This window comes from Macrobrachium nipponense, chromosome 14 (assembly GCF_015104395.2).
Source record: "Macrobrachium nipponense isolate FS-2020 chromosome 14, ASM1510439v2, whole genome shotgun sequence".
NCBI classification, from domain to species: domain Eukaryota; kingdom Metazoa; phylum Arthropoda; class Malacostraca; order Decapoda; family Palaemonidae; genus Macrobrachium; species Macrobrachium nipponense.
Genome location: NC_087207.1, coordinates 26,084,131 through 26,096,291, shown reverse-complemented (window position 1 = coordinate 26,096,291; position 12,161 = coordinate 26,084,131). Strand labels below are relative to the sequence as shown.

The window sequence follows — 12,161 nt, the reverse complement described above, 5'->3', positions numbered from 1 at the left end:
GATCGAAGCACAGTATAGGCAGCCTAACCTACTAATGGGTAATTCTTATAGGCAGTAACTCTGCACGGGGTACAAGAATGGTATCGCGATTTCAAAACCCACTATAGGGATTGGGGACTCAAATGTATTTCCCCGTGTTTAGTACTAGCCCCTGGGGGTATTAAATTACAGTCCACCCTCCAAAAATAACGGTTAATTCTTAATAAGCAACCCAGATACTATACGAAACTGTAATTCCCAAAGAAATACCCGACGCGGAGATATACCCTACCTCTACCGTCTATTTTTCCAGACTATTACAAGGTAAGGAGTAGGCTAAGAAAGTCCGAAGTTCCTAGTACATAGTAAGCTAGGTAATAACAGTTTATTAAGCTAGCCTTCATGTTGGAACGGGCTCTTGCTCTGGGGCAGCCCGTCAAAGGTCATGGAGTTTTTACGAAGCGTTCTTTGGTCTGTGAAAGTTGTAACTCTTGGAATGATTTTCTTTGTGACATTTTGGTATATACCTTGTTTGCAGTACTGTGTAGTAATGTTCACTCGGCGCAGGTGTGGTTTTTTGGCATGGGTAATGGATAAAAAATATAATGAACTATCGGTTTGAGCCAACAATAGCGAAAGAAAGGCTGTAAAAAAATTCCTAACCCCCCAAAAAATTAGATAAAATAAAAAAAGACACGGGACAGCCATCTTCACCGATTTTATATAAAGATTACCCTTGCCAGCACTATTCAAGTTGTATACCCTCTGCGTAATTTTAAGAATTGAAAGGATCTTTCTAGATTTGAATAAGTTAATTTTGGAAATGGCTGTTGGGTTTCCCTCCATATAGGAAGTTGTCCCAAATATTATTATTCAAAGAAATTAAGACAAATGAATCAAAACACCGGGAAAAAAATATTAAGTCATATTTTTAATTCATATTCGTACAGATCAGTGGTGTTCCATTTCATAGTTTTTGTTTACAGTTAAGTTTAAAATGACGTTCAAATCTACGTGCAATGTTCCGTCAAAATTACTCAAGGTTTTTACCTTCCGACGCGGAAGTGAAGATAATGACAAAATGTGACTAGTCTGATTGAAATAAGTTTGTTTTTTACACGCGCGCGCTCGCTCTCTCTCTCTCTCTCTCTCTCTCTCTCTCTCTCTCTCTCTCTCTCTCTCTCTCTCTCACACACAGCATAACAATAGTCTCAGGCTTCCTCTAAGAGCGTGGTAATTTTGTTTTTTTTTAACGTTTTCTGGAGTGAAAAATGCTGTTAAAATTTTGTGGCTAGACCCACTTAACATTATTATTATTATTATTATTATTATTATTATTATTATTATTATTATTATTATATTATTATTATTATTATTATTATTTATTATTATTATTATCATTATTATTATTATTATTCAGTGTATGAACTCTATTCATTTGGAACCCCACAGGGGCCAATGACACTAAAGAATGTGGTGTTCGTTCGGAAAGAGCTCACTTTCGCTCGAAACATCCCGGCGAGAATACAAAAATACTACATTAATTACTCGATAAATATCCATCCCTTTTAAAGTATAAAGTAATCTTTCTTAATGCGAGGAGAAATAAATAACTCGCGCGTTAATTCCTACTTATCGCGAGGACCAAAAAAAGTCTCTCGACGCCGTTCATGTGTCATAGTCCCACACGACAGACACGAGAACCATTATTACTATTATTATTATTACGTCAGGTGAAAGAGGTGGGGTGGAGGGGACGGGGTTGGGGGAAGGTAGGTGAGCTGTCTCACAAGAGCCACAACTCCCACAAGCCCATTAGTCTCGAAGCAACCGTCGTTGTGGTAACATCTCCCCCAATGCGCGCTGTCTCTCTCCCTCCCCCTCGCTGATCTCGTAGTTGGTGGCATCTTGAATAGAGGCGCTGGAGAAACACTGATAACCGAATGAGCACTTCAGTGTTCTTGCGTTTTACTTTGAAAATAAAGGATAATTTCGTTAGCTATGCTCTATGTATTTTTTTTAAATTTTTAGTTTTGCTTTCTTGAACACTTTTTCTTCACCCTTTTATAGCCGGGAGTTAATGATGAGATGAATTCGTGGACAGAACTAGAATCTTTTAATGAATGTTTATGGCCCTCTTTGTCGATGGATTGTTCATTACACACACACACACATACATATATATATATATATATATATATATATATATATATATAGATATATATATATATATATATATATATATATATATATATGTATATATATCATATATATATATATATATATATATATATATATAGTATATATATATATATATATATATATATATATATATATATTATACACACACCTACACCTACCTTACACCATAATTTTGCAGGCTACAGAACGAGTGCCCTCGTTATTGACCTAAGACTAGTGGCTTGACCGTAATCGATCCTGATTTTTATTCAAATCAACTCTTGATTTAAAGCTCTGGCTTATTGTCTTGAGGTGAAGGTGCTATAAATTAAATGTGGCGCGCTTTTTTTTTTTATAAAGCTCTCTAGGTAATTGATTTTAATGAACCATCGATTATTTTATTGAGAAATGCCGGCAACTAAAATGAAAGAAATGAAAAAATAAAATTTAGTACAACGACGAGTGCAACGTTTAAAATCACAATATAAATTTCGTCTTTGTTTCTATAGCATGAAAACAGAAGCAGGAACTCGCGCCACGCAAGTAGCCAGAGTCAGACGTCACAGCGTAAACGCCTTCCTTCCACGTCCGTATGAGTGGTTCCTGGCTTGAATTCGGCCTGGGCGAGAGCGAGCGGGAAGGGATGGGAGCGAGTTCGCTGGAACGAGGTAGTACTGGAATGTCTTGGGGCGACCTTTTCTGGAAGCCGCGTTCGCGGACAACCGGAACGAGCGGTTGTGTGACTTGGTTCGGGGAAGACTGTATGAGATGGACCATGTGGCCGTTAACATTCGGGTGAAGCAGATTTTCTTGCTGTTGGTGAGGGTAATAGACTTTGTGGCTTAGTCAGGCTGTGGTGGAGGTTACCAATACAAAAAAGCTAATGGTGTTAGTACTAGGTTTAGTAGTAGTTTAACTAGTCGCATTTTCAAACCAAGGAGGTCACCAACAGGATTTGTTTCAAATCAGTGGGTGAAAATTGGCTTAAGTTAAAAAGTTAAGAGAAGCTGAACAGCCAAGTTCGACGAAGGAGGCCAGAGTTTAGGAATGAAAAGCAAAAGAGGGAAAAACCAGCTTGGGGATATCAATCTAAAAAATAGGCCTACTGTGTGTGCACGCACGCAGTGCCTGAGAAATGGGTTCTCCTTCAGCAAACGCTGATGGACACAGCCAGATTTAATCCAGCGTGCAAATGAATCTAATTTTGCTTGAAATTAGTTGGAGATCAGACACAATTATTTTTTTACGCGTCACGCAATTGGGAATTGGAGTTCAGTAAGGCGTAACATTGTGATGTGACGTGAGCCACCTTAAGTTGTGTAATGTTCTCATTAACCATATTTTGATATCTTATGCTAAGTAAGAGAACTTGCAACGTTATGAAAACTAATGCTCATGATTTAATTCAGAAATAAACTGTAAGCGATGATTTGCTCTTATATGAAAAATATATATATTTTTTTTTAATTTTTCCTAAAACCAAGATAGGACTGTTGCCAGTCATGGTACTCTAGTTTTTAGGTGATTAGTAATGACCTCCATATATGCCAACGTGTTTTTGAGAATTCTGTACCGTTAAGAGTGCTTTGTCTGTTATTCATAGACACTGTATTTATCGCTTATTTTTACCCGTTACAAGAACTGTATGAGACGCTTATGCAAAAACACTAGATCTATAAAGAAACTGTAGACTACTATGGTACGTTATTTTCCCTTACTGTATGAGTTCCCGCCGGTATTTCGTTTTCAAAACGCACCAAAACTCCCCCCCCCCCCCCACTCATCATAAGTTGCACCAACATAAAAGTATATTTAGCATCGGCGTACTACCCACAGCCAGTAGCGTGAGGTACACGGTCTAATCACCTCGACTGCGTGCCCTTGTTGGACGCAACACAGTGCTGTAGGTACTCGTAGGTAGCTGACAGCGTTGCCGATAGCAGGTGTACGAAGACAGGTATTTGTATGGTTCCACTTGAGGGGGGAAAAGCTTGATTGATTTATTTTGACTCCTGGATACCTATTGAAAAGTAACTTAACTCAAATTATAATGTAGGAACAACGTAAGGTTTGCTAGACGCACTATATAACTTTGGAGATGCTTCACTGGTGTAGAAATCTAAAATTCTTTTTTTTGGGGTTGGTTGGGGTGGTGTTGTTGGGGGAGGGGGCTGTTGAGAAGCGGTAATTGTACGTTATATTGTGGTGAAATAAAAATTAGTTTTCAATAAAATGAGCTTCCTCAGGAAGCCGCGTTCTGCCCATAAAGCGTTTGAAAAAAAGACTATAATTGTATTTCATTTGCTAGAACAGTGGTGTGTGTGTGTCTATATATATATTATATATATATTAAAAAAAAATTATATAATATAAAAAAAAAATATATAAGGATATATATTATTAGATAAATATATTATATAAATTATATTATATCTATATATTTATATATTATATTATATATAAAAAAAAAATATATAATTATATATATTATAATTATATTTATTATATATATTATATATATAATATTATATATTTATATTATCATATATTATATATAGATTATATATATGTAATATATATATAATATATATAATATATATATAGTATTAACGTTATATTATATAAATATACTTAATTATTAATATAATAATATATTATATAATATATTATATATATATATATATATATATATATATATACTATATATGCCTATTTTACTCGGACATAGTGTACAGACAGACACAGGTGTACAAATAAGTTAAAGTTGAATGTTTGATACAGGGAAGGTGCAACAAGTTTTGCCTCCCAACACAACTGTAGATACTAGGTAGTACTTAACAGAGGCGAAACGTGTTCGATGACTCCGTAAAACATGGGTCTGTTTCTCCTTTTCTGAAATATTATTATTAATCTGCAACCATAAATTTAATTGTCATTCAAATGAACTATTCTTACACAGGACAAACCTGGGCAAGAGCGCTTCTTGAACTGTGAGAGAGAGTGCAGGAATAGAGAAAAAAAGTAGTGATAAATGTGGAGAGATACCAGCGTGTCAGTCGTTAATGCCAGATGTTTTTGTCTGGAAATGACGCCACGGTAAGTAGTTAAAGCTGGGATGGTGATATATATATATATATATATATATATATATATATATATATATATATATATATATATATATATAAATCATATAAAATATATATTTGTATATATATATATATATATATATATATATCTATATATATATATATATATATATATATATATATATAGTATGTATATATATAGTATAATTAATACACACACACACACACACACACACACACATATATATATATATATATATATATATATATATATATATATATATATATATATATTTACATATATCTATATATATATAATTAATGATATATAGTATATATATTTATTTATATATAATAATATATATATATATATATAATATATATATATGTGTGTGTGTGTGTGTGTGATTACTTATGCACTCAAATAACGGTTCTGTAAGGCCATGTGCTCACACATGTTTAAACCTTATCAACTTGACATTAGTTAAGTCAACCTTTATAACTTGCCATGTTAAATCATTGACAGCGATTTATTATAACTTGTTTTCCTTGCCATGTTAAGGTTGATGTGCACTCAATCCTTATAAGTTGCAATACCACTCCTTGACGAAGGATGTAGGTCTACAATTTGATAACTTCTGGGTATAATACAATACAAATATTATAAATAAAAATACTTTAAATTTCCCTAAGTAAAACAAGAATTCCATTAGCAAAACAAGTTCTCAAGATCGCTGTTATAAATTTTAAGGAAACTTTATGAACTAAAGGTCGTACAGGTTGAAAGGTCACAGTGGCTAAGACCTTTAAGTAATTTTTGCGGTGTGCAGAAAATCAGTACCACGTTGATAATGATTGTTTGGAATGCCATAGTGGTTCACTATATAAAGGGATGTCAGGAAACTATAATAAATAATTATTACTTAGTTTGTTCTCCTGTTAAAAAAAAAAGTTAGGATAAACGTTAATGTAAAGGTGGCAATACAACAAAGTTTCCAACAACGAATTTGTTTAATATTAAATCACGGTCATGCATACCATTGTGATTTGCATTGTTTTAACTTTTAATTAATCATTATCTCTTAACGTTATTTGCAAAGAGCACACCTGATAGCTTATCTTGTTTATCTCAAGCGTTAAGTTTTCGCGTCGTGTTCAGTATAAATATTTTTTCTATTTATTGTAAGATTGCAAATGAAAATGGTCATTTGTTAAAGCTGAAATTTACGGAGATTCATCAATATTAATGAGACGTGATCATTTCCCGCGGTTTTCACTTGCTGGCGGTAAATAATGCGACAGACTTCAACGATAAGTGAATAAGTCATGTCTCGTGTCGTGTGTTATGTACGATTAAAGTTAGGATAAAGGAAAGTGTAGTTGCGTGGTGGGTGTGCGCGGGAACTAGTTTGTCAGGCGGAGAGAAAGACGGTAAAGGCTGTTGGCAGGTCGGCGGCTCAGTAGTGTTGTCTCTCGCCGCCATTTGAAGGTCTTGCTCGTGTTGTGGTGTTGTTCGAGTCGCTTGTATTGATGCTTGATTCAGTGTAGATCAGTGAGTTCTTTCGTGCGCGGAGGTTATGTTTTGTGATCCTCATGTGGTGGAGAGTAGTGGGAATCAGAAGTGTGCCGCCGCGTATTCTTAAATAATGGAGGAGAAGGCGACGACGAAGAGCAGCAACCGCAGACGCCGCGAGAGAGCCCTGAAAATGAAGGCCGAGATCTCGGAGGGTGCTCTGAAGGGATCCGAGGACGATAGCTGCGAGGAGGCCCTTCCCCTGGTGCGGACCAAGCCGCCACGCCCTCGCAAGAAGAGTCGGCCGCCCAGGGACCCGCTCTTCGAGGAGGACGTGATCGAAGGCTTCGCCTTCCTCGCCTTCAAAACCTACGAGGATCTGGAGGTGAGTGAGAGAGAGAGAGAGAGAGAGAGAGAGAGAGGGCCGACCAGTGAGTGAGGGACCTCATCAGCGTGGGCCTGGTCAAGTTGGTTGGTAGAGGCTGTGTGTATGTGTGTTTGTGTGCGTGTGTTTGTGTATGTACGTGTGTGTGTATTTCTGTGCCCCGTCCGAAGCACGTCTCTCGCATACACACGCACGCACACTCCTCCGGGTACAAAAATCTCTTTGGTGTAGACACTGTCTTTTTTTTTTTTTTTCATCTTTTCCGCCCTTTGCTTGCGTCGTTTGACACGAGAGTTGCAGGGCTGGGTTTGGCACCTTCTTTGTTGGTGGAGTGACCGTCGTTTAAGGCAACTTGGGTCCGCTACTGCTGCTGCTGCTGCTGCGCAGCGGGGAGGAACGTGGCGATTGGGAACAATGGTCACCGCCCACATGCTACTATCGTATCTCGGTCACGGACACGCAAGGCTGATTTTCCCTCGCCTCTGCCTTGATATTGAAAAGCCTGTTGTTAAAAAAAGGGAATTGCTTGACTTGCTTTGCTTCCAGTTTGTGGTTTCGCTCTTAAAGGTGTGCTCGCTCGCAAGAACGTGGAAATCGAATGTTTGCGTGCGTAATAATACAGCATTTTTTTCGTAGGTATGAAAATAAAATTCAGGATAGTACTATACATGGTATGAACCAAGCTAATTATGATCTGGCTGTATGTTGAAACTATTTCCATCTTATCCTACTCATTAATTTTTGTATGGTAAAGTCAACGTTGAAAATTAAATAGTCATAATTTTATTATATATATATATATATAGTATATATATATATGGGGTATATATATATATATATATATATATATATATGTATATAAATAATATATTTTTGTTTTGGTTTTGGCCGAATTTTGTTTTCCGAAATTGATCCATATACGTATATATATATATATATATATATATATATATATATCTATATATATATATATAAATTTGTTTATTTTTGTTTGGCCGAATTTGGTTTCGAAATTGATCCCTTCAGATCAATAACCTCGTGAAGGCATTTTTAGTTTAGTTTTTTTTATCTTACTTTTGTTGTAGAACATACAACTTCACATATTTTGATTGATTTTCATTTGAAATATTTAACCTCTTGGTCATTTTCATATTAAAGGTTGCCATGTGCTCAGCTACCCTGTTTTCTGTTGTGGCAACAGTATGTATCGCATGCTATACTGTATTCATCTCTGCTCATATATTATTGAAATTTAATGCATATGACTTGTGGAGGTCTCTCTGGATATTTTGGTATTATACTTTGGGATTTAATTTGGTTTTGGTATATTATTAGTTTTAACTGCTATAGAATATTGACCGTTGCTCTTTTCATATAGGCAATAAAAATAACAATGGTTATAATGATAATAATAACTAACAATAACATAAATACTTGCACATGCAAATATCGATTGATTTTTCTAGATGTAGTATTAGGATATACAGTACTTTATTTTTTACAATAGACAGGTATTAGCTTTTTTTTATCGTTTTGCATTTTTAGTAACCTCTTAAATATTTAATTTTACTTAGGAGACCCAGCAATGATCTTGCTGGTGGTTTAATTTTATAATACTTCGTAGGTTATTTGGTTTTTTTGCAACTCCTTTAGGAATGTAGCCAAAGGTATCCTTAATGTATTTTTATGAAGGCTACGATTTACTCGACTAATGTAATGTGGAACTTATGTATGTAATAGGGACTGTAATGGATATTTTGTTTGTAAAAAGTCTTCCAGTCCAGTTTTAAAGAAAGGACAGATATTTTATTTTTTCAAGGTTACCACATGCCAGTTTAAAGATACTCTGCTTGGAAAATTGAAAGTATGAAATTGTTGGGGGAGACAATCGATAGGTTTAAAATGTTCCTGTTAACAGCGATGAAATGTTATAGTCATATATTTGAATAGAGATGTAACTTCAGAATGACTATAGTAGAGAGATTGAAGGTAGCTTCTGATGTTTTTAATACGAAAACTCCCAAAATGGAACTGGTAGGCTTTGTAGGACCAGACTAATAGACAAGGACTTTGTAGCTTAGGTGTGAGATAAGGTTAGAGAATTTGTCCGGAATATCATAGATGAAATGATTGGTTATGAAGAGCAGGTTGCCAACAAGCATATTGATGAAGGATTTACAGCACTTGGGTTAATGCAATTAAGTGGTTGTCATGAGGGCATATTATGCTGGATAAGGACTTGTAGTGGTTAAGCTATGCAAAGTAAGAGCCTACATGAGTAGAGGAAGCCATATCAGTAGTAATACTGTATTGTCTTTCTCCAAGAATATACAAATGGATGGATGTTATACAGGGCTTGTTGGTTAGGTGATAAGCTGTAGGGGGAAAATGTTGTTGGCTTGGTAGATCTTTACCATGAGTTGAAATATTAAATTGGTTAGAGTGAAAGCAATGAAATACTGTACATATAGCATCTGTGCTGTCAAGTGAGGATATAGTATAATATTTAGGTTGGTGAATTAGGTTGGTGAAAAGTAATAAAAGTTAAGAGGTAAATATCTGTGAGAGCCTGTTGAATTCTAGAAAATGGGGCATAAATTTAATGGGAAACAAATCATGGGCATGGTAGCACTTCCTGGGACTATTCAACAACTGGTCACAAGTAAAATGTTGTAGATATACGTACTTGGAAATGGAAGGGATAGGTACAGCTATAGTCAAATGTACAGTATTATGTAATAATTTTCTAGTGGATTGGAAAATAAAGGAAAGAAAGTTTACTCTGTGATAGAAAATATTGTTTAAAAGCCAAGGGAAGGATTTCATTGATGAAAAGTCTCTTAAGAGTTTGGGTCCAGATGTAATGAAATGATGGATCCAAAAGTCGAGTAGTTAGGCTAAGCTGTATTTAGTAATCGTATATTGTATGTATACGTAATATTTGCGAGGACACTTGGATGAGTTTATTGGGCAGTTGATGAGTTTTCAGGTCCTGTTAGGCAAGTTGCTTCAGGTTACATGGGGATCTTGCAACTAGTTTTCTCAAATCTTGGGCTGTGCCATAGTCACTACCTTATAAAATTAGGTTTTGGTGCCATTGCTTGAGGGAGCACACTTTGTAAAGAAAAATAGTTTAATCATCTTTATATTTTGTATATATTTAGTTTGTTCACTTTCCTTTTTTTGACTCATTTTCTGTGAGACAGTTTAGCAAGTTCTTGACCTATGGCAAGACCCATACATTCCACTCACTACTGAATTGTTATTGAAGACGAATCCTGTAGACATCATCACAAGAAAAATGTATGCATTATATAACAGGTGAATATTTAAAGGTAATAAAGAGTATTGTAAGGGGGTGTTTTGGTTGACTTGGGAGACGTAACTGAATAATGACACGATTGAGATATTCATTTTGAAGATTTAATTGCGGATTGGAACTTCAGGAATCATTTTATATTAAAAATAGCCTAGTCAACATTGGGAGAGAATATGGTGAAGTTAGGTAAGTACACTACTTGGATACACAAATTTACCTAATTCTCTTCTTATGTTATCTTAGAAATTAAAGTTGGTAAAAGATGCAAGATATGTTGGGTTGGTCCAGAATATTATCATTAGTTATAGCTTGAAAATTTACAGTATCAGTGTATCGGATAAAAACTCTTTAGTATGCTGTGTAGTATTGTATATGTCAGTGTTTTGGTTATGTAGGATAGACTAATTGACAGGTAGGAAATGAATGAGGAATATAAAGAATTGGTGGTATTGGTATTCGCATGTTATTTTAGAGGTATGCGCATGGATAACAGATTTTTTGTGTTTACGGGGTGTGTTCATATTTCAGTTCATTATGTATTTTTTAAAATTTTTTTATTCATTACTATGGAACCAATGTATTTTTATATACAGAATCTTTATATTTAACTGCAATATTTTTTTTTATGTACAGAATCTTTTATTTATATTTAACTGCAATGTAAGGGTTCATAATCTATCTTCTTGGCTGTGTCCATTTTTATGAATCAGAGGTGAAACTAGTTGCATATATATAGTAGTTGATAAGTTTTTAAAATTTTGTTTTACTTCTCTATTAATGTAGTGCATATTTTTGTATTAATATTTTTCTATGTTTAAACTCATTGGCACCGTGATGTATTAGGTATAAATTGTTAGAGATTTACTCTAGTGATGTACATAGTTGAAAGGTAGTAATAATGTTTAAAGGTACAAGTGTTCAAATTGACTTACTGTAATAGTGTATTGAGTAGAATGACAACACTGCTTTATGTAAATATTTTTTATACTAAAGTGATTATTTATAATGTGCTGATTGTTTAGGATTTTAAAGCTGATTTACATCATACCAAGTTTGGTTACTGTTCTGAGTACTGGTGGCAAAACACAGGTTCTGTTTTATTTTGATTTTTTTTTTATTGGGTAGCTATTCATTATAGTCTGCGCAAGTGACAACAGATGTAACTGTGTACTTGGAATACTGATGGAAATGAGCAATTTATATGTCAAGCATGTATTGCTTCCTGGTTTCAAACTACAAACCTGAGTTCCTGTACTTTTTGTCCAGAACAAATTGTTTTCTTAATGTTATTCCTGATGGTACTGATAGTTTTTAATAGGTGGTTGTAATTTGGTTTAGAAATTCTTTCAGTAATAATTTCCTTGCATGAACGAACACTATGGTATGTCAGATGAGGCCATAATTTATGTATGTTATCGATAAAGTGTGAGATTGAATTCATTGCTTTGTTCTGAATATCTTGAAAGAGGTGCTCAGGATTTCAAAATGGGTTATAAAAAGGAATAAAAAATTGAGGGTGGTGGAGCCTGATGCTGTGATAGAAAGCCAGGTATTTAGAGAGGGTAGAATCCCTTGGGGTTGGGGGGGTGGTTGTTGTTAATGTTGCAGTGTGGATCAAGATTGGAGAGGTCCTTAAAAAAAGGAGCAACAGTCATGGAGTTGTAAGAGATTGCTTGATTGGTGATAAAGAAAAAGACC

At 34.8% G+C, this 12,161-nt stretch overlaps 1 protein-coding gene across 1 annotated transcript in view; it reads left to right on the top strand.

Moving 5' to 3' along the window:
* The first annotated feature begins 6,690 nt into the window (after positions 1 to 6,690).
* The window catches only part of LOC135226421 (mucin-2-like), a 105,876-nt gene continuing 100,405 nt past the window's right edge, over positions 6,691 to 12,161 (top strand). The window contains exon 1 of the mRNA XM_064265960.1: positions 6,691 to 7,144. Within this exon, the coding sequence (XP_064122030.1) occupies positions 6,893 to 7,144 (252 nt within the window). The 5' untranslated portion in view covers positions 6,691 to 6,892. The remainder of the gene's footprint in view (positions 7,145 to 12,161) is intronic.